Here is a 22,973-nt window from a genome sequence, read left to right as displayed (position 1 = left end):
TAGGGGGGTAGTTTTATTGCTGGCTGTGTGAGCTAGTTCCTGTTTTAGCAAGGGTACGTAAGATGACTTGAGTCAGGCGGTTTAGCTTAGCGCTGTATAATATATGAGCTATGTGTATGAATGTTTACACATATATATATATATATATATATATATATATATATATATATATATATATATATATATATATATATATATAAATATATATATATATATATAAAACACTACCCAAACAAGGTCTAGTACAAACACAGGGCTAAATCAGAGTATGCTAGCTAGGCTGATGACTCTGTAAGTGAGACTGGGTGAGACCTAAGCATAATTATAAGGCATCTTTCTAATCACGTATAGCATATTGACTCTATTAAATCTTCACAAATGTGTGTGTATCTTCACTGACAGCCTGTACCGTGCCACTATTTTGGCCTAATGCTTGTCACAGGCGACAACAGCAATTATCATTCAGGAGGCTACACTAAGCCAAGCCGCGTGGCAGGATGTGATATGAGACAGTCAGCTAAATGCGCTGTGAATTGATTGTGAGGAGTTGACCCTCTAGGCTATCAATCGGTGTAGAGATTGTATTTAGAGTTCTCTGTGACATTAAATGAGCATGTGTAGAATGCACGTTAATAGCGGTAGGATAGAAGTGGCAGTTGGTTGTGTGGGGAGAGATGCGCTAAGCTAATCGTCGGTTGTGTGGACGGGTGTCGTAATGAATGATAGTTAGGCTACTCTCTGGGAGCTGGGTAATCGAGCGTGTGTGTGCATTTTTTCTGTGTGTGTGTACGCCAGTGTGTGCATTCTCGCTGCACCATCAGCATCATTAATCTCATTTGCCTATAAGTAAATCACACTCCATTTTCATGGGGCTGTGAATTAATGGAGATATAGTCCGTGAGGTATTTGTTTGTCTGTTGCTATCATTTGCAGTCAGCCTAATAGTACTGAGCTTCATGCATCTATTCTATTTTATTCTTCCCTTTTTATGGGTGTTCAAGGTTGTTAGCATGTGATTGGAGAGTAACACGATTTATAACGTATGTCCTCTATTCCTAGATTACGGTCTAATAAGCTTTATTAGCTGTATTTCTTTTGTCCTCGGTCAGAATCCCCTCAACTTGTATTCGGGGGTCAGAACTACGGACCGTATGTATTCTAACTATGAACTTGATACTGCATGATGTTTTTATATCACGCTATTAAGACCATATCAAATCAAAAAACAATATCCTGACACCTGAAGTTTTTGAGAGTGCGTATAGAAACTCATACAATGGGTGGGTCTAATCCTGAATGTTGATTGGTTAAAAGCGCATTCCAGACGGTGTCCATTTTTTTTATTGACCCTTTCACTAAATATACTAATCAGCCACGTTCTGCATAAAGAAAACAGTGATAAATCAGACACAACCAGCAGTGTTTTAGATACTCATAGTTGACCCCATAACCATGTAAAAAAAATAAAAAGAATGAAAAAAACAGCTACAGGCTTAAACTTGTACAGTTGAAGTCAGAAGTTTACATACACTTAGGTTGGAGTCATTAAAACTTGTTTTTCAATCACTCCACAAATGTGTTGTTAACAAACTATAGTTTTGGCAAGTCGGTTAGGACATTAATTTGTGCATGACACAAGTAATTTTTCCAACAATTGATTACAGACAGATTATTTCACTTATAATTCACTGTATCACAATTCCAGTGGGTCAGAAGTTTATATACACTAAGTTGACTGTGCCTTTAAACAGCTTGGAAAATTCAAGAAAATTATGTCATGGCTTTAGAAGCTTCTGATTGGCCAATTGACATCATTTGAGTCATTGGAGGTTTACCTGTGGAGGTATTTCAAGGCCTACCTTCAAACTCAGTGCCTCTTTGCTAGAACTGTTTGGCCATAATGACCATCGTTATGTTTGGAGGAAAAAGGGGGAGGCTTGCAAGCTGAAGAACACCATCCCAGCCGTGAAGCACGAGGTGGCAGCATCATGTTGTGGGGGTGCTTTGCTGCAGGAGGGACTGGTGCACTTCACAAAATAGATGGCATCATGAGGAAAGAAAATTATGTGGATATGTTGAAGCAACATCTCAAGACATCAGTCAAGAAGTTAAAGCTTGGTCGCAAATGGGTCTTCCAAATGGACAATGACCCCAAGCATACCTCCAAAGTTGTGGCAAAATGGCTTAAGGACAACAAAGTCAAGGTATTGGAGTGGCCATCACAAAGCCCTGACCTCAATCCTATAGTACATTTGTGGGCAGAACTGAAAAAGCGTGTGCAATCAAAGAGGCCCACAAACCTGACTCAGTTACCCCAGCTCTGTCAGGAGGAATGGGCCAAAGTTCACCCAACTTATTGTGGGAAGCTTGTGGAAGGCTACCTGAAACGTTTGACCCAAGTTAAACAATTTAAAGGCAATGCTACCAAATACTAATTGAGTGTATGTAAACTTCTGACCCATTGGGAATGCGATGAAAGAAATAAAAGTTGAAATGAATCATTCTCTCTATTATTATTCTGACATTTCACATTCTTAAAATAAAGTGGTGATCCTAAATGACATAATCCTTTACTAGGATAAAACTTCAGGAATTGTGAAAAACTGAGTTTAAATGTATTTGGCTAAGGTGTATGTAAACTTCCGACTTCAACTGTATATGGGTTTCATTCCTTTGACTCTGCTGTTCCATTTTCAATTGTAAAGTAGCAGAACTGCCTGTGATAAAAAGACATACACCCCAGTGGAGGAGGATGGCTCATAATAATGGCTGGAACGGAGCCAATGGAATGGCATCAAAACACATAGAAACCATTTGTTTGATGTATTTGATATCCTTCCACCAATTCCTCTCCAGACATTAACGTGAGCCTGTCCTCCCCAATTAAGGTGCCACCAACCTCCTGTGATACACCCCCATTTTTACATTTTACTGCAGTGGGCTAAATCAGGGTCACACAGTGTTTTTTGCTCGAAAAAAAATCCACTTTGCATCAAAAGTATACACCCCACGCACATGGCTATGGTCTTTAAAAAAAGAAGACACATGTACCATGTAAGATATAGAGTTGAAATATATTCAATTTTGAGTTTGTATCCCAATATTACACTGTAAATACATCACAGAAAACTGAAATACAACAAAACCGTTTCACATAGAAACACTGGATTTTCTGATTTTATGTTTTTTTGTGTTTATTAATTATGAAGAATATTAACAACATTCCACCTGTGAGGCCACTAGAGGGCGATTTGGTCATTTGACTGCAGGAAAGGGCCACTACTTTACTACTAAATAGATACTGTAAATATACTATATATCCCCATTAAATTCCAATTAGACCCAGTTCAAACTGGAGCAAACATATCATAAAGAACAGTATACAGTCGAAAACATAATAAACGTTGAACTAACTGAACATACCCCTGGTGTTTTAAAGGCCAATCATCTCCTTAGTACATTCGTAACCCTGGCTGAGGCCTCCAACTAGACCTGCTGCCATCAATATTGGTGAAGAATAAAATGCCCTGGCTAACATTACAGCTGCCCCACCAAGTGCTGCCCATGGACAGTATTTCCACATCTCTTCTCTGATCTTTTCCTGTGCCGTCTCATAATCCTCATTGTTATAGTACATTCCTCCATTATCCTCCACTATCTGCTCTATCTTCCTCAGCAGCTCTCTGACCTGAGTGTAGTTCTTTCTCTTGACATTGATGATTGAGTGATATCTGTTCCCACAGCTTGTAACAAGTTTCCGCAGCTCCTTGCTCTCTTTCAGAAACTCAGAAACTGATTTTTTCCCTATCTGATCTTCACCAGTGAACAGCACCATGGTGTACATTGAGGCATCTTCCCCAAAGTTCTCCTGGATCCACTTCACAGTGTTCCTTTCCTCCTCTGTGAACCTCCCCAGCCTGATCACCAGCAGGAACACATGGGGTCCTGGAACTGACATGTAGATGCATCTTTCTAGCTCCCTTTTCATTTGATCTGCACTCATTGTTGGGTCAAAGAGTGCTGGCGTGTCAATCACATCGATCTTCCACCCATCCACCTCTTCACTCCCTTTCTCACACTTTGTAATGACAGAATCAGCTTTGGCCTCCACTTTAAACACCTCTCTCCCCAGCATAGTGTTTCCTGTTGCACTCTTCCCCACTCCAGTCTTACCCACCAGTACAATCCTCAGATCAGAGGGCTGCCCTGAATCTGTGGAAACAGACTAAAAGTGGGGGATGCTTGAGTTGATCATAAAAGCAAGCTTCTAGATAAGATAGAGAAAAACATGTGTGTTCTGTGTGCATGTGAAGTATATGGATGCGTACCTTGATATTGACCAGTGAAGATTTGCAGACACAGTGTTATCAGCAATAGATTCATCAGAGTCCTTTCTCTTCCTTGTGCCATCTCAACAGCTGCAGTGACCAACCAAAATCACAGAAACAGACAATTATGTCATTAATAAGGTTGCAAAGTTCTGGTAAATTGTCCCAAACACCCAGGTTTTCCAGAAATCCCGGTAGTAAGATTCCTGGGCTCAGGAAGAAAAAAAAGGGAAATCCCATTATCCTACAACCAGGATTTCTGGAAAACCAAGGAATTTGGGGGAAATTATTGTAATTTTGCAACCCTAGTCATTACCAACAAAACCAGTCCACACTTCTCCAGAGACTCATCGGATAATGTATGGCCGCGTTCACAGATGGTTAAACCAATTATAATTTATTCTTAGCTGAATGATATAACGATCTAAACAATAGGCTTACTCTGCATCACATCACCTGCCATCACATGGTTGGAGAGTTATTTATCCAATAGAGCCCAGAGAGTGTTCTTCAATGGAAGCTTCTCTACCATGAAAAATGTACAGTGCATTGGGCCGTTGCTCTTCTCTATTTTTACAAATGATTTGCCACTGGTCTTACACAAAGCTAGAATGACTATGTATGCCAATGATTCCACATTCTACATGTCAGCACCCAAAGCCAGTGAGCTCACAGACATTCTAAATAAGGAGTTACAGTCAGTATCAGAATGGGTGATTAATAATGAACTGGTCTTTAATACATCTAAACCTAAAAGCATTGTATTTGGTTCAGAACGTTCTCTAAATACTGAACCTCAACTGGAGTTGTGTATAAAGGTTGTGACCATTGAGCAAGTTGAGGAAGCTAAACTCCTGGGTTTAACATTGGATGGTCAATTATCATGGTCAAGTCATATTGACAAAGTTGTTATGAGGATGGGGAGGGGTATATCTGTTATAAACATCAACTGTACTATTTGTTCAGGCTATGGTCTTGTCCCCTCTTGATTACTGTCCGGTAATATGGTCAAGTGCAGCAAAGAAAGACCTAGCAAAGCTACATCATACATCATTAGCTGATCATGTATATCCTGTCTGATTTAACATATTCTGGTGTCTGACTCTGATCAGACCAGACAGTTACTGTACAGAGAAGTTGCAGGTGTGTCACTCTCACAACAATCTACTTTAAGGTTTATTGATCTAAGATGGACCCACTTGAACAAGATAAAGAATTTCTTGAGCAACATTAGGATACCTAGACCTTCCTATCCTAGCCTCGTACGATCATCCTGATCTTGCGATTCAATTGAATCTGCGTAGCAAAACTGAATGTAAGCTTGTTAGATCAGGATGGTTGTGCGATGCTATTACTATCCTGACCTGAAACATATTTGAAGACTATTTATTGGTTTAGTGGATATTCATGCCATTTTATTATCATTTAAAGCTAGTAAATTTTTGTTCAGTTTGGATATTGGTTTGATATTCAGAGTTTACTTGTCAATACCTATTTGACAGAAGGTCCTAGGATGATATACGTATCTACACCGAACAAAAATATAAACGCAACATGTAAAGTGTTTGTCCCATGTTTCATGAGCTGAAATAAAAGATCACAGATTTTTTCTAGACGCACATGAGCTTATTTCTGTAAACATTTTTGCACAAATTTGTTTACATCCCTGTTAGTAAGCATTTCTCCATTGCCAAGATAATCCATTGTGTGGTATATCAAGAAGCTGATTAAACAGCATGATCATTACATTACAGGTGCACCTTGTGCTGGGGACAATAACAGGTCACTCTAAAATGTGCAGTTTTGTCACAGAACACAATGCCACAGATGTCTCTAGTTGAGAGAGCATGGAATTAGCGTTCTGACTGCAAGAATGTTCACCAGAGCTGTTGCCAGAGAATTTAATGATACATTAAAGCAGCCTCCAACGTCATTTTATGGAATTTGGCAGCATTTTCTTGAAAGAATTAAATAAAACAACATAATTCATGATGGTTTTTATTTGATTTTAGTCCGTTTTGGAGTGAAAGATAGTTTCAGTATAGTTTTAGTTTTTCATACAGGTTTGTTAATTATTTTATTTCAGTGTACAAAATTGTTTTTTCATTATTAGTTTTTGTTTTAGTTTCAGTTTAGTATTATAACCTTGCTATGGAGGAGGGAGGTCAGTGACCTAACATCAATGGTTTTAGATGTATATGCCATTTGGACTGGAAGCTATTGAAACTTTGATCTGTATGTGAATTAATAACCACAGTTGTAATAGAATTTGTAGAAAATCAAAGGTGGATCATTTGGAAAAAATGTAAGGTGTACATTTGATGAGAGATGTTAAAGAACCTACCACGCTTGTATGTAGATCTGTAGCTCATATGGATAGGAAGGTATTGAAAGTTAGACCTATCACAATAAGTATGCCTGTAAAATCAGGGAAGTGGTGAACTGGAATTCTAACAAATGTAGCATGGATGACAGGGTCAGTGGCTTAACATTATCTGGTTTCATCTAGATATGGAGCACCCTTAGTAGTTAGTGGTAACTAATACAAATATTGGGTCCTTCAGCAACTGGAGTCCCGATGCAGTGTGTGTCATCTTCATATTTGGTGAACCCTCCTGAATGGGAATTGCAATCACCTTTATTGCACTTTTACGAAGGTCCCTAAACCACCTGAGTGCCAGAAAAGCATGTTGACTACTTTCTTGCTTTGTTAAGGGAAGAGTTCGACTATCGGTCTAAAATAATAATCATAATAATTTAAAATAATCTAATTCTAGATATCACTCTCATCATCCTAGGACCCCCCGTCGGAGAGCTATTGATGAGCCAACCCCTGAGTATCGAAAGTCAAAACAAAGTTAATGTGGTGATCAGCCATGCATAAAGACCTGGTATGAAGGTATCAATAAACCAGTTGCTATACAGTTATTCAAATATTGTAGAGGAATTGCAGTTGAATTCTAGCCGGATTTCTAAAACTGGCACATTTACAGTAACATTGATTCATGTGCACTGTCCCTGTAAAACGAAATTGAACAAAGTAGAGTAGATCGTTGTAAAACGTTTAGCAAAATATTACTCCTACGGTATAAAGTTGAATACTCACTTTTACTGCAGTTAAATGATTTGTGAATTGGTGCCTCTTGTGACTATGAGAGCTGAAGCAATGTGCGGCGCCATACGTAATGAGTTTCGTTTTCCCGGCATATACATTTCGTTTTCCCTGTAACTAGTGTGTTCTAGCCAATCAGAAAGTGTTTTAGGCAAAAACCCAATCCAGTGCAGAGATAAATTCTGATAAATGATTATCAAGTACTCTCCTTAGCCTTATGCCAACACCAATAAAACGAGTGAAAAAATGTGTCAGATAGAATCTGTATACAGAGAGTCTGTCAGTGCCATACTGTAGCAACAACATAGTGAAAGCATTTTATGCATAGTTATAGTATCCAACAACAGGTTGTATAGTATAGGATTCTATTGAGCCTCTGCTTATGTTGTGCTGTCTGTAAGGCAGCAACGTGGGTGGTAGCAAAGCAATGTTAGAGAGTATTAGGAAGGGTGCTCTTTGGATGAAAGGGTCTTGGCAATAATGAAAACACCTGTACTTTCCAAGGCACTGATATCTGATACTTGATATGAGCACAGATTTGTATACATTTGTATGGGTGTATGGCTCGGTTTTGGCCATAATATCTCTCCTGCTGCACCCTTAGTCTCACAGTTTTTGAGAGTGCTTATATATAATTTTAAGGTCATATCAAGTTAAAAACAATACCCTGACACATTGAAAGTGTGTATAGAAACGGAGGTAGCCTGGCGGTTAGAGAGGCGAGCCGGCAACCAGAGGCTGGGTTGCCAGTTCGAGACGGGTCCGATTGGAAAAATCTGTCGGGAAGTGAGCTGGCAACCGGAGGTTTGCAGGTATTAAATCCTAGATGCTGTTGTGCCCTTGAGCAAGGCACTTAACTCCCCAGGCACCCAGTGGGGCAGGCACCCCCGCACCTCTCCAAAACCTGTATGTGTATTTATGTGTGTCTTTCGGAGGGATTGGGTTAACAGAGGAAATAACATTTTGGTTGGACATTGTGGGTAATTGACCAATAAAGTGATCTAAATCTTAATAACAGACAAGAGGTAGTTATACTCTTATTTTTTATTTATTTAACACTTCACCAAATATAACAATCAGACCCATTTTGCATATAGAAAACGGTAATATAACAGACAAAACTTTCTATGTTGTTGACCCCATAAACATGTAAAAGGGTTGTTCCACGTATAGAGTACATTTTGTGTCCCTTTAATCTGCGACCCGTGAAAACAGATACGAAGTGGGGGATGCTTGAGTTGATTATATTGGCAAGCTGTGTGTGTGTGTGTGTGTGTGTGTGTGTGTGTGTGCTGTGTCTGTGTCTGTGTCTGTGTCTGTGTCTGTGTCTGTGTCTGTGTCTGTGTCTGTGTCTGTGTCTGTGTCTGTGTCTGTGTCTGTGTCTGTGTCTGTGTCTGTGTGTGTGTGTGTGTGATTCATGTGGATGTTTACCTTGAAATTGACCAGTGAAGGCTTGCAGATACAATGTTAACAGGAACAGAATTGTCTGAATCTCTCCTCTTCCTTGTGCCATCTCAACAGCTGTAGCGACCAATCAAAAGCATGGAAACAGATGATGGTGTCATTAGCAAACAAAAACAGAGGTGCGGTCAGTTTGACTCAACGTTTTCTACATTGCGTGGCGGTTTATCCTGAAAGGCACATTTTCCCAAAACGGTGTGCACCGGTCTTCAACAGCCTTTGAGGTACGTTTGCTCCTGTTTGGTGAGTGTTGCCTGATCAGTATGGGTGTGACTATCTGAAATCGCAAAACTCAGCACATCTAATGGTAACTGCCCTCTGGGCCACAGTAATCACAACGTTTTTCACCTGGTCGTTCAGTACAGTACCATTTCCGTTGAATTCAACATTGCACACTGTTCTGTCATAGTGAACGCAACCCATTCCACACTTCTACTGTACCAAAGAAGGTTTAGTATGGAGATGCCCAGAAACAGCTTCTCCAATATAAATCCCTGGTCACACTTGTAGGTGATGTCATGGTAGCTAGCTAAAGTCACGCGTAGAAACATGTCATCGGGTCTAACAGACCTGCACTGCTGGGCTGCACTGCTCGTGTGCGGCTGTTTTTGATGAAAATGGAAAATGTGTCAGTTTGTCACTTTCATGAGGTTGGACTTATAACATGTTCAGCTACTTTAGACATTGTCTCGAATCTAGCTTGTGCCATTAGAAATCAAAATGAACAACTAAGGACAATTGTTTCACTTCTCTAGTTGACTTTCCAAACCCCAAACCCCGGTCTGGTCTGTCGAGCCTGCTTGCGAGGCGTTCCCAGAAGTATTGGACTGCTGTGTCTCTGGGTTAGAAAACTCTGTGCTTCTACACAATGACTCTTTAGAGAATGTTCTAGCCTACCATTCTACCATTGCCTGTCTGGTCTTTGATCAGACCAGATAGACCTGTTCCTTCACGGTGGTATAATGATCTGTCAGAGAAATCTGAAAGTGTTATACTGTATGTACAGAGAAATCTGAAAGTGTTATACTGTATGTACAGAGAAATCTGAAAGTGTTATACTGTATGTACAGAGAAATCTGAAAGCGTTATACTGTATGTACAGAGAAATCTGAAAGCGTTATATTGTATGTACAGAGAAATCTGAAAGTGTTATACTGTATGTACAGAGAAATCTGAAAGTGTTATACTGTATGTACAGAGAAATCTGAAAGTGTTATACTGTATGTACAGAGAAATCTGCAGGTGTGTCCCTCTCCAGCAGCTTATTTACTGTAAAGTGTGTTGATCCTAGATTGATCCACTGGAACAAGATACAGTACAACTTGAACTGCACCAGTTCTTGAGCAACATTTTGATAGTTAGGCCCGTTGCTACATCCTGACCTGGATCATCTTTGGTTTCTATTCCGTGAAACAAGTTCTGGGTTTCAGGTTAAACTAAAAAAACATTGGGCTATTCTTCTTTCACTGAGAAACACTATTAAACCAGCTGGATGTCAATGCCAACATTTAATATTGGGATTGTCCAAGAAACAGGACTCTATTACAGGACAAAAATTGTATAATAGATTGTTGTACAAAGTTTAGCACATTTTATTACTAAGGTAGTTAAGTTGAATACTCACTTTCACTGCAGTTAAATGGTCTGTGAATTGAGGTGAAGCAATGTGCTGTCCCAGTAACTAGTCAGTTCAAGCCAATCAAAAGATTTGCTAGGCAAAACCCCAATTCAGATTAGATTAGAAAACTTTACTGTACATTAAGTTTACATAGAATGTTATTTACTGTCAATTATATTGGATGTGATTCCCTCTACAATGGAATAGATGGTAGCAGGGCAATATTAGAGAGACATAGAGACAATAGACAATAAAGCTAAATACTATACATTCCAAGGCACTGATATCTGCATTTGTATATACTGTATTTATATGAATGTACAGGTGTAGGATATTAATTTGATCACTCTTTTGTTGCTGATTTTTTTTTTGCACAATTGGAAATGCAAACTTGTAGTGTATTTGAGGTTTAAAAAACTTCTAATTTCCACTGACATTTCAGACTCGAGTTGCCCTAATGAAAAATGTATCAAACCCTACAGAAATGTCCATTAATTATAATCTACATAATAATTTACGTTTCCTGTTGCTGAAGGATTATTTTCCTGCTGTATAAAACTGGCTCAAATTGAGATACTACATCTGTGTGGCTTGGCTATGGCCACATCTCTCTCTACCTGCCTCCACAGCAACTCAGACTGCCATTCTAGTCAGTATTTCACAGATTTCATTAATGGCTTCCATGGAATCAGCCTTCATCCATCCACCTTCTGTAAATTCTTGTTAATCTAACTGCACTGCCAATTTAAAGTAGCTATTACTGTGAAAGAATGCCATGCTATTGTTTGAGGAGAGTGCACAGTTATGTACTTGAAAATGCATTATTAAACCAATTAGGCACATTTGGGAAGTCTTGATATAAAAAATTTAACAGAAATGTATTTTCTATTTATCTACACAAGTCAGTTAAGAACAAATTCTTATTTACAATGACAGCCTAGGAACAGTGGGCCTTGTTCAGGGGAAGAACAACAGATTTTTACCTTGTCAGCTTGGGGATTCAATCTAGTAACCTTTTGGTTACTGGCCCAACACTCTAACCACTAAGATACCTGCCGGCCCAGAAATACAATGATTCATTGGATAAGTCTAAAACTTTGCACATACACTGCTGCCATCTAGTGGCCAAAATCTAAATTGCGCCTGGGCTGGCATTGCGCCTGGGTAGCATGTTTTTTCTATGTATTATCTTTTACCAGATCTAATGTGTTATGTTCTCCTACATTAATTTAACATTTCCACAAACTTCAAAGGGTTTCCTTTCAAATGGTATCAAGAATATGCATATCCTTGCTTCAGGTCCTGAGCTACAGGCAGTTAGATTTGGGTATGTCATTTTAGGTGAAAATTGAAGAAAAAAAAGGCTGGATCCTAAAGAGGTTTTAACCACCTTGCCAGGCAGGGCACTGGCACAGACCGTCTGGGGCTGGGCAGGCTTGCTGGAGTTGCACCAACCAGCCATCCCCCCCTCTGCCACTCCCTGCCACCCGCCGCCGGCCCAATCCTCTTTACCTGCCTCACAATGCCAATCGGTGTGCCACCCTTTGTGCCTCATGCCAGGGATGCCTGTTGGAAAAGCTCTTCTGTTTTGGAGTCTGGCGAGAGAGAGACAGATGGGAAGCTGGGAAGAGGGAGGGGTCTACCCGGAGGTAAGGGCTCTCCTGGTGACAAGACACTAGGGCTGTGGCTGTGTACCTGCCGGCTGTGGAAGGGGAGGTAGGGGAGATAGTCAGCAGCAGAAGGTGTTGCTATCAGAGTGGAACAGAAGCGAGGTGGAGGTTTGATGTTGGACGTGTGAGAGGAGAGGAGGGGACTCCTTGCTGGGTTTCAGCTGGCTACTCATGCGATGCTGAGAGCAACGACATTCTGTATCTCCATCCATCCCCATGCATGAACACACACACTCTCTCTCTCTCGCTCTCTCTCTCTATCTCTATCGCACGCTCTCTCTCTCTCACACACAACATACATTCTCTCTCTCTCTCTCGCACTCTCTCTCTCTCTCTCTCACACGCTCTCTCTCTCACACAACACACACAATCTCTCTCTCTCACACACACACACACACACACACACAATATAAAATGAACAGTTAACAAAAGTTCCAAAGGAATAGAGACATTTCAAATGTCATGTAATGTCTATATACAGTGTTGTAACGATGTGCAAATAGTTAAAGTACAAAAGGGAAAATAAATATGGGTTGTATTTACAATTGTGTTTGCTCTTCGCTGGTTGACCTTTTCTTGTGGAAACAGGTCACAAATCTTGCTGCTGTGATGGCACAGTGTGGTATTTCACCCAATAGATATGGGAGTTTATCAACATTTGATTTGTTTTCTATTTCTTTGTGGCTCTGTGTAATCTGAGGGAAATATGTGTCTCTAATATGGTCATACATTTGGCAGGAGGTTAGGAGGTGCAGCTTAGTTTCCACCTCATTTTGAGGGCATTGTACACAAAGCCTGTCTTCTTTTGAGAGCCAGGTCTGCCTACGGCTATGCTCACTGAGTCTGTACATAGTAAACACTTTCCTTCATTTTGGGTCAGTCACACTGGTCAGATATTCTGCCACTGTGTACTCTCTGTTTAGGGCCAAGTAGCATTCTAGTTTGCTCTGTTTTTTTGTTAATTCTTTCCAATGTGTCAAGTAATTCTCTTTTTGTTTCCTCATGATTTGGTTGGGTCAAATTGTTTTGCTGTCCTGGGGCTCTGTGGTGTCAATTTGTGTTTGTGAACAGAGCCCCAGGACCAGCTTGCTTAGGGTACTCTTCTCCAGGTGAATCTCTCTGTAGGTGATGGCTTTGTTATGGAAGGGTTAGGAACTACTTCCTTTTAGGTGGTTGTAGAATTGAACAGCTTTTTTCTGGATTTTGACCATTAACAACAACCATAAAGGACAATGTATTCTAAACTCAGCAAAAAAAGAAACGTCCTCTCACTGTCAACTGTGTATATTTTCAGCAAACTTAATTAACACGTGTAAATATTTGTATGAACATAAGATTCAACAACTGAGACAAACTGAACATGTTCCACAGACATGTGTCATGTGTCAAGTGTCAGTGTGTAGTGGGTCGGACGAAGTCAGGCGCAGGACACAGAACTGAGTAAAAACGTAACTTTACTCGAACATAAACCAAACACCAGCTCACAGAAATACTGACCACTTAACAACGAACAAACACACACAAAAACCATGGGGATAACAGAGGGTTAAATAATGAACATGTAATTGGGGAATTGAAACCAGGTGTGTAAAACAAAGACAAAACAAAAGGAAAATGAAAGGTGGATCTGCAATGGCTAGAAGGCCGCCCGAGCAAGGAGAGGGACCGACTTCGGCGGAAGTCATGACAACATGTGACGAACATAAATGGAATAATGTGCCCCTGAACAAATGGGGGGTCAAAATCAAAAGTAACAGTCAGTATCTGGTGTGGCCACCAGCTGCATTAAGTACTGCAGTGCATCTCCTCCTCATGGACTGCACCAGATTTACCAGTTCTTGCTGTGAGATGTTACCCCACTCTTCCACCAAGGCACCTGCAAGTTCCCGGACATTTCTGGGGGAAATGTCCCTAGCCCTCACCCGCCGATCCAACAGGTCCCAGACGTGCTCAATGGGGTTGAGATCCAGGCTCTTCGCTGGACATAGCAGAACACTGACATTCCTGTCTTGCAGGAAATCACCCACAGAACGAGCAGTATGGCTGGTGGCATTGTCATGCTGGAGGGTCATGTCAGGATGAGCCTGCAGGAAGTGTACCACATGAGGGAGGAGGATGTCTTCCCTGTAACGCACAGCATTGAGATTAACTGCAATGACAACAAGCTCAGTCCGATGATGCTGTGACACACCGCCCCAGACCATGATGGACCCTCCACCTCCATATCGATCCCGCTCCAGAGTACAGGCCTCGGTGTAAAGAATATGCCTTCGAGGATAAACGCGAATCCGACCATCACCCTGGTGAGACAAAACCGCGACTAGTCAGTGAAGTGCCAATCCTGCCAGTCCTGTCTGGTCCAGCGATGGTGGGTTTGTGCCCATAGGCGACGTTGTTGCCGGTGATGTCTGGTGAGGACCCGCCTTACAACAGGCCTACAAGTCCTTACAATGAAGATCTGTGAAGTTATTTTGGTTTTTACAAATTATCTTTGAAAGACAGGGTCCTGAAAAAGGGCCGTTTCTTTTTTTGCTGAATTTATAACTGATTAAAGTATTTTTAGCCAGAACCTAATTGGTATGTCGAATTATATGTTCCTTTTGATGACGTAGAAGGCCCTTCTTGTCTTGTCTCTCAGATCATTCACAGCTTTGTGGAAGATACCTGTGTCGCTGATGTTTAGGCTGAGGTATGTATCATTTTTTTGTGTGCGCTATGGCAATGGTGTCTAGATGGAATTTGTCTAATCAACAAAAGTATGAGAAAACTTTGCCTTTGTTTTGGTTTGTTTGTTTGTCAATTAGGGTGTGCAGGGTGAAAATGTGGTCTGTCGTACGGTAATTTGGTAAAAAGCCAATTTGACATTTGCTCAGAACATCGTTTTCGCTGAGCAAATGTACGAGTCTGCTGTTAATGATAATGCAGAGGATTTTCCTAGGGTTGCTGTTGACGCATATACCATGGTAGTGTCATGACGTTGGCCTCTTTGGGTATAGCAAGCCCATCCCCCTCTCCCTGCCTCCCCCTTTCCTCCTTCAACTAGGTTGCTGTGGTCAGAGAGACGTCGTAAATTCCTGAGAATCTCCTCATGGACATACAGTATAGAGAGAGTAGATTTTCATGGAAAACAAAGGACATCCTTCCACCTCACAGAACTTGAGGTACAAACATTTCATGTTTCGGAGAAAGTATAAAAGATCGGTGAAGAATCCAGCTACGAACTGGTCCGTTTGTCACAACTTGGGGATGCTCATGGGAGACGGTGTGGCCACATTACCATAACGCTGTTTATATAATAGCCTCACATATGAGGTTTACCTAATTTATCTAATTGTTGTATAACATGAATGAGTGAGTATGATACTGTTTGTATAATTGTGTAATATGATTTTGGACTATTTAATGAAGAAAAATACAATTCCCTTTTGATTTGAACTAAATTAGAGGACCGCCCCTGAGCCCACTTAGGGTCAGGCCTCCTAGGACAGCCCCTTTTCTGCAATTCCAAATAAAACCCAACTTTAAGAAATTATCAGCAGACCGAGCTTAACTCAATTACGAGATGGCTAAAGGCTGCAGACCATGTTTTTCTCCAATTGGAGGAGAAAGGTTGTAGACTATTGCTGAATCTTTTAACCATACCACGTGGTTAAACTCTTAGACTATCGATACAGACAGAATAAGAACAAGTCTTTGATATGAATTACTAGTCTGCAGCTAGGAATTCGGTATCATTGAACGACGACAACCCCCGAAACAGCCATTCTATAACAAATTTCACTCTGAACAATCCCCTCTAACCACAACCGAGAGAGAGAGGGAGAGAGACGGACAATTCTACAAAAGACATTAACTTTTCACCAACGATCAAGACGACACCCTGAGCGTAAATATATATATATATATATATTGATTGCAATTGTTCCCGAATGAGTGAGCGTTCATTTGTAAAGGATTAGCATTTCAATTGTTATAATTATCACTCTGTAGTGACTTCTTAGTCGACCCCCACTTCCCCTTTTGTCTAACAAGCCGCCATGCCGGTTTAGCCCACTAGGGCACATTTTCCTATCATTTCATGTAACCACATTTACCTTGTTTGTTTGTTTGTTTATGCATTTCTGTGAATTACTTAGTTAGTAATAAATTATTTAAAACAATTGATGTATGGATGACTCATAGTGAAGACTGGGTTTGTGTAGATAACCAACAATTTACAACATTTGGAATGAGACTAACGTGAGGTAAAGTAAATAATTCATTAATTCGAAGACTAATTGATCAGATAAAATATCTGAAAAGTTATTTTAGGAAATGATAACTTTGTAATCTGAATATTTTTCCTTGGTGCCCCGATTTCCTAGTAATTACGGTTACATGATTAATCAGTCTAATAACTAATTACAGAGAATCTTTGATAAAACTAGAAGTCTTCAGTTAATGATAGTAAAGACATGACAGTAGTTATTGGGGTCAAAATTGTGTCCACTTTTGTGGATTGGGGTCATCAGTCCTTAGTTCCAAATATTGGGGAAGATGCCAGAGCTGAGGATGATGTTAAAGAGTTTAAGAATAGCCCATTGGAATTTGTGGTCTGTATATTTTATCATTTAATTTAGGATACCATCAACACCACAGGACTTTTTGGGTGGGAGGGTTTGTATTTTGTCCTGTAGTTTATTCAATGTGTTTGGAGAATACAGTGGGTTCTGGTAGTCTTAAATAGTTTAAATAGTCTCTAAGATTTGGATTTGATCATGTACAGTGCCTTTGGAAAGTATTCAGAACGCTTGACTTTTTTCACATTTTGTTAGGTTAGAGTCTTATTCAAAAATGTATTCAATTGTTTTTTTCCCCTCATCAATCTACACACAATACCCCATAATGACAAAGCAAAAACAGGTTTTTAGAAATTGTTGCAAATAAAATATACAAATAAACTGAAATATAACATTTACATAAGTATTCAGAAGGTTTACTCAGCACCTTTGGCAGCGGTTACAGCCTTCTTGGGTATGACGCTACAAGTTTGGCACAGCTGTATTTAGGGAGTTTACTCTCTTGAGCTCTGTTAGAGTGACCATTGGGTTCTTGGTCACCTCCCTGACCAAGGCCCTTCTCCCCCGATTGCTCAGTTTGGCAGGGCGACCAGCTCTGGGAAGAGTCTTGGTGGCTCTAAACTTCTTCTATTTAAGAATGATGGATGCCACTGTGTTCTTTGGGACCTTCAATGCTGCATATTTTTTTTCTTGCCCTTCCCCAGGTCTGTACCTCGACACAACCCTGTCTCAGAGCTCTACGGGCAAATTCCTTTGACCTCAAAGTTTGGTTTTTGCTCTGACATGCACTGTAGAACATTATATAGACAGATATGTGCCTTTACAAATCATGTCCAATCAATTGAATTTACCACAGGTGGACTCCAATCAAGTTGTAGAAACATCTCAAGGATATTAAATGGAAACAGGATGCATCTGAGCTTTTTAAAATCAATTTTAGAATGAGGCTGTAATGTAACAAAATGTGGAAAAAGTCATGGGGTCTGTGACGTAGAAGTCCGTCACTGGCCGCGGGCAGCATTTGGTTCTTTAACGCACACACATATTCATCACTCCTCCCTGCGCCATTATACCATAAGTTAACAATGTGGGTCGACACACAATTTAACTTCTGTCTTGGTGCATGCATTTCACACTTGTCAATGTTCATATTTGAGAGATACAATAATTATTATACTTATCAATGTTGTGGATGAGCGCATTGTTTGTTTGTTCTGTTCCTCTCTCTCCATCTCTGTAGCTTCTGGGTATGCTGGAAAAGGACCCGAGCTAAGGGAATTGGGTTGGCTTTATAGTGCCTGTCCCAAATGGCTCATTAATGCATATGGGCATATTGAAAGATATTGTCAGTAATGATGTAATGTTGTAAATGTTATGTTGTGATATTGTTTAAAACCGTGTTGCAATGTATATCCTTTAGTATGTTTAGTTCATGGAAAATGTAGGTTTGTATTGTTAATTGATTAATTAATTAGGGTTAATTGTTCTGAGGGGAGGGGCTAGCCCTACAAAAGGAGCCTCTCTCCAGTCTCTAAGGGGGATTTTTTGGATTGAGCTGTGGATGGGGCAGCATTGTTGTTAAGCTGTCCCATAAGGTAGACGTTGATGGCAGTACTGTTGTTTTCTGTTCCGGAATCACTTGTAAATAAACACCTTTGCACAGAAGAACTTTTGCGGTTCCGCCATCTTTTTATTTTTATAGAGGTTAGGTTATCCAGTTTAGCCATCTGGCCTACTCTACGTGACAGGGTCTGAATCCTTTCTGAAGGCACTGTTTGTTTATGCTGTTGGTTCTTTATTTATTTATTTTTTTACAGCTTTTTTGCTACATATTCATACATTTTATATGTATATTTTACGTACGTGGTACTTTTATATAAAGCAGTCACATAACAATAATACATTACCAAACATAAGCTCTTTAATCCCACCCCTCAGCCACACTCAGCCCATCCCACCTATCACCATAGACCACCTCAGCTCTTTAATCCCACCCCTCAGCCACTCTCAGCCCATCCCACCTATCACCATAGACCTCAGCTCTTTAATCCCACCCCTCAGCCACTCTCAGCCCATCCCACCTATCACCATAAACCTCAGCTCTTTAATCCCACCCCTCAGCCACTCTCAGCCCATCCCACCTATCACCATAGACCTCAGCTCTTTAATCCCACCCCTCAGCCACTCTCAGCCCATCCCACCTATCACCATAGACCTCAGATCTTTAATCCCACCCCTCAGCCACTCTCAGCCCATCCCACCTATCACTATAGACCACCCTCGTTTGGTTTCCATGTGACATCTATTTTTCAATTTTGATGTTTTACATATTTTTTTTACCTTTCTAATCGTATAGTATCCACAGATTGTGATGAAAAAAATATGAAAACCTTTCCTACGAATTGTATTATATTATTTATTGACTGACTATTGCTTTCCAAATCGCCCAACACTGCTATTTGTACGGTTCAATTTAAGTGAATGTTGTGATTTTTGAAACATTCCTAAACCTGTGACCAGAAACAAGCTACATAAGGACAATACAATAATAAATGATCTATTGATTCTGTCTCTTCACAGCAAAATCTACAGAGCTGAGATTGTTGTATGTCCCATGCCCCATGTTTGTTTGTTATACAGCCCAACATTTTTGAGATGTGGTTTATCCATACATCTCTGTTTTGGATAGATAATTCTTCGTGTTGTTTGTTTGGTGTGTTCCAATTTTCCCAGAAGTGGTTAGATTCTATGGATTCTTCAATTACATTGAGCTTATTTCTGACATGCTATTCCTTCTTTTTCCGTAGTGTATTTCTGTATTGTTTTAGTGATTCACCATATTGAAGATGTAGGCTCAGGTTTTCTGGATCTCTATGTTTTTGGTTGGATAGGTTTCTTAATTTCTTTCTTAGGTTTTTCCATTATTCATCAAAGTATTTGTCATTGTTGTTAACAGTTTTAGATTTGATAGGGAATCTGAGAGGTCAAATATACTGTTTATGATTCTACTGCCAAGTTTGCACCTTCACTATCACAGTAAAATGTATTGTCCAGGAAGTTGTCTAAAAGGGATTGAATTTGCCTAATTGTTTTTTGGTAGGTTTCCACACTACTTTCCTTCCATCCATAGCATTTCTTAATATTATTCAGTTCCTTTGGCTTTGATGCCTCGTGATTGAGTATTGCTCTGTTCAAGTAAAATGTGATTTTGTTGTGATCTGATAGGGGTGTCAGTGGACTGACTGTGAACGCTCTAAGAGACTCTGGGTTGAGGTCAGTGATAAAGTAGTCTACATTACTACTGCCAGGAGATGAGCTATAGGTGTACCTACCATAGGTGTCCCTTCGACGCCTACCATCAACTATGTACATACCCAGCATGCGACAGAGCTGCATGAGTTGTGACCCGTTTTTGTTGGTTATGTTGTCGTTGTTGTGTCTAGGGGGGGCATATGGGGGAGAGAATGCTGACACCTCCAGGTAGGTATTTGTCCCCCTGTGTTCTGAGGGTGTCCGGTTCTTGTCCAGTTCTGGTGTTTAGGTCGCCACAGACTAGTACATGTCCCTGAGCCTGGAAATGGTTGATCTCCCCTGTAGGATGGGGAAGCTGTCTTCATTAAAGTATGGGGATTTTAGTGGTGGGATATAGGTAGCACACAGGAGGACATTATCCTCTGTTGAGATCATTTCCTTTTGAATTTCTCTCTCTCTCTCTCTCTCTCTCTCTCTCTGTCTGTCTCACTCACACACACACACACACACATTGACTATACAATGCCATAGCTGTAGTTGTTCATGACTGCTAACATTTGTTGGTTTCCACAAGACAAAATTAAAATGAACCCCCTGAACTGCATTGTTTCATTTCACTTCCAGTGATTCAACACTGATGTTCACCATGGAAAGCTGTGGGAAGCTGGCTCATTGAGATCTAAATATTTCCTTCACAGCCCTCAGGGGGCTAGTCTGTTTCTGAGCATAAATGGGTGTGTTTGTTTGCCTGCACATTTATGTACTGTATGATCAAACTGGTGTGTGTGCATGCGTGCGTGTTTTTGAAAGTGTGTATATTATATTGTACAATGGTGCCTTCAGGGGTACGCTCGTGTGCATATTTGTGTGTACAGCATGACAGCATGCATCGGTGCGTTTCGGTCTGTCTGAGCAGAACCTACTCTCGCTATCTCTCTTTTTTTTGTAGGACTTATCCTCCAGGCCTGTCGTCTCTTCCCGGCTGGGGAGTCTTCTAGAAGGGGGCCCCTCTTGACCACCATGAAAGGGTTAGGAGCCAAACGCAACCGCCATCTGTCTGACTCCTGCGACCCCACCCAGGGCCCCCCGGAGCCCCTGTACTCACACCAGGCCTCCACCCTGCCTCGGAGCCCCTATCTCCTCAGCCCCACCAGCATGGACCACTACGGCACCATGGATCCCCGCCACTACAACCCCAGTATGGAAGCCCACCACAACCAGGGATCCCTGCCCCCGGACTACTCCCTCCCCCTCAACAACCAGCTGTCCAACAGCAGCACCTTCCCCCATGTCCACTACAACTCCCATTATGACCCCAGCGACTTCTCCCCGCCACAGGAGGACAGCATCGGCGGCATAAGTACAGGAACCCTGGGCACCTCCATGTCGATGGGGATGGGGATGCATGGAATGGGGGGCCTGCAGAGCAGCCGGGGGGCCATGATCACCAGTGGTTCGGCTACTATCTCCGGCGGGGCCAAGATGAACCGGCAGTTGCAGCCCAACCTGTTGGACCAGTTGGAGAAGCAGCTGCCCGGGGGGCCTCGTGACGGCTTCAGCACGCTGCAGTTCCACCGGAGCACATCGGCTGCCCTCTCCGTCGCCTCCAAGCAGCGCACCGACAGCCCCGGGCGCATCCGTAACCTGATGTGCTCCGTCCAGAAGCTCTTCGCCAAGTCACAGTCCATGGACGGTCACAACCTCAAGGGCGTCAACGGGCGTTCGGGGACAGGTAGCGGTAGCGGCGGGACCTCGTCCGGAACCGAGGACAGCGGGAAGCGGGACCGGCGAGCAAAGAGCAAAGACCGGGGCGGAGCCAAGTCAGATGGGGGCGGGACGGGCAAGCGGCGGCCGCGTTCCAACATGTCGGGCTACTGGAGCTCGGACGACCTGGACAACGCCGACCTCAGCAACTACCGCAACCCCATAGCCATGACGCTCGGACGCCCCACCACCCATGCCACCCAGCACACCACCCATGGTATTACCTACGATGCTCAGCAGGGGGCACTACAGCAGCAGCAGGGACAGCAGAGCCGCTACGTGGTCCACAGTGGCTACAACACCATTAGTTCGTCTAAGAGCAGCAACGAAGTCATGAAGTACCAGCAGATGCTGGCAGGACCCGGAGGTGGTGGAGGAGGGGTAGGAGGGATCAGCATGGGAGTGAACACTAATGACTTTATAAAGGGAGGTTCGTGGTCGACGCTGACCCTGGGTCAGCCCAGGCAGGTGCTGCAGAAGGGCCACTCGGCTACCCTAGACCGGTCCATGCTCAAGTCCAAGTCGTGCCAGCAGGAGCTGGCCTGCCACTACCTGCAAGTGGGCCGACAGGTGAGTATTATCTAAACAATTTCTGTTGTCAAACAGTTATCATCATATCGGATGAAGTGCTGGACATAAAACAAATGTGGAGACAAAGAATAAAGCATACTTAAATACAAATATATTTACTGTCAAGACAGTTTGACAGGTCTGACAAAGACCTGTTTGGATCAAAACATAAAAGTACTGTAAGTGTTGGACCATTTGAGTGTCAGGTTGATTATTCCTCCACTGTGTCTCAGTCAGCTGTCAGTTTGTTCCGTTTATTTAACTAAAATATGTCCATTTCTGCAAATGTTTTCTTTTATGAGCCTGACTTTATGTGCTGACATTTATGACATACCACTGTAAATGGCACACACAATTCCATGTGACATTAACATGCTGTTATATAAATGTCAGTTCCAAGTCTACCTATAGAATTGTTTTGACTTTGTTTTCAAGTTTCAAAGTAAAGATATTCAGGGAGGAGTTGGTAACTGCCCCGTAGCACTCAAATAATTGTATTTATTTATTGTGTAATCGATAAAACCATATCTATGGTCAAGAAAAGTAGAGTGGGAGTCTCTCAGTGATACATTTTGGATCCTCTTTAGCCCATACTGTAGATACTGTAGATTACAGAGTGAATACTGTAAAACAAATGAC

At 41.6% G+C, this 22,973-nt stretch overlaps 2 protein-coding genes across 3 annotated transcripts in view; one reads left to right on the top strand and one right to left on the bottom strand.

The window, feature by feature from the left end:
- Positions 1-22,973, top strand: part of LOC112246206 (disks large-associated protein 4-like) — a 199,701-nt gene that overhangs the window by 120,206 nt on the left and 56,522 nt on the right. The window contains exon 4 of the mRNA XM_024414507.2: positions 20,950-22,334. Coding sequence (XP_024270275.1) covers positions 21,021-22,334 — 1,314 coding nt within the window. The 5' untranslated portion in view covers positions 20,950-21,020. The remainder of the gene's footprint in view (positions 1-20,949; positions 22,335-22,973) is intronic.
- On the bottom strand, positions 2,454-7,565 carry LOC112246207 (GTPase IMAP family member 7-like). Of its 2 annotated transcripts, none has more exons than XM_024414508.2 (3): positions 7,435-7,565; positions 4,329-4,418; positions 2,454-4,212 (listed from the first exon to the last, which is right to left on the bottom strand). In XM_024414508.2, exons 2-3 carry the CDS (start codon positions 4,408-4,410, stop codon positions 3,434-3,436), a joined length of 861 nt encoding a protein of 286 aa, XP_024270276.1. In that variant the 5' UTR covers positions 4,411-4,418; positions 7,435-7,565; the 3' UTR covers positions 2,454-3,433. The 2 variants fall into 2 exon arrangements, 1 of the variants encoding a protein (XP_024270276.1); XR_006083802.1 differs by having other exon boundaries at positions 4,086-4,225; positions 7,435-7,553.

The sequence above is a fragment of the Oncorhynchus tshawytscha genome, linkage group LG07 (genome assembly GCF_018296145.1).
Source record: "Oncorhynchus tshawytscha isolate Ot180627B linkage group LG07, Otsh_v2.0, whole genome shotgun sequence".
NCBI lineage: Eukaryota > Metazoa > Chordata > Actinopteri > Salmoniformes > Salmonidae > Oncorhynchus > Oncorhynchus tshawytscha.
The sequence above is the reverse complement of the archived record's forward strand: the minus strand, read 5'-3'. Positions and strand labels throughout refer to the sequence as shown.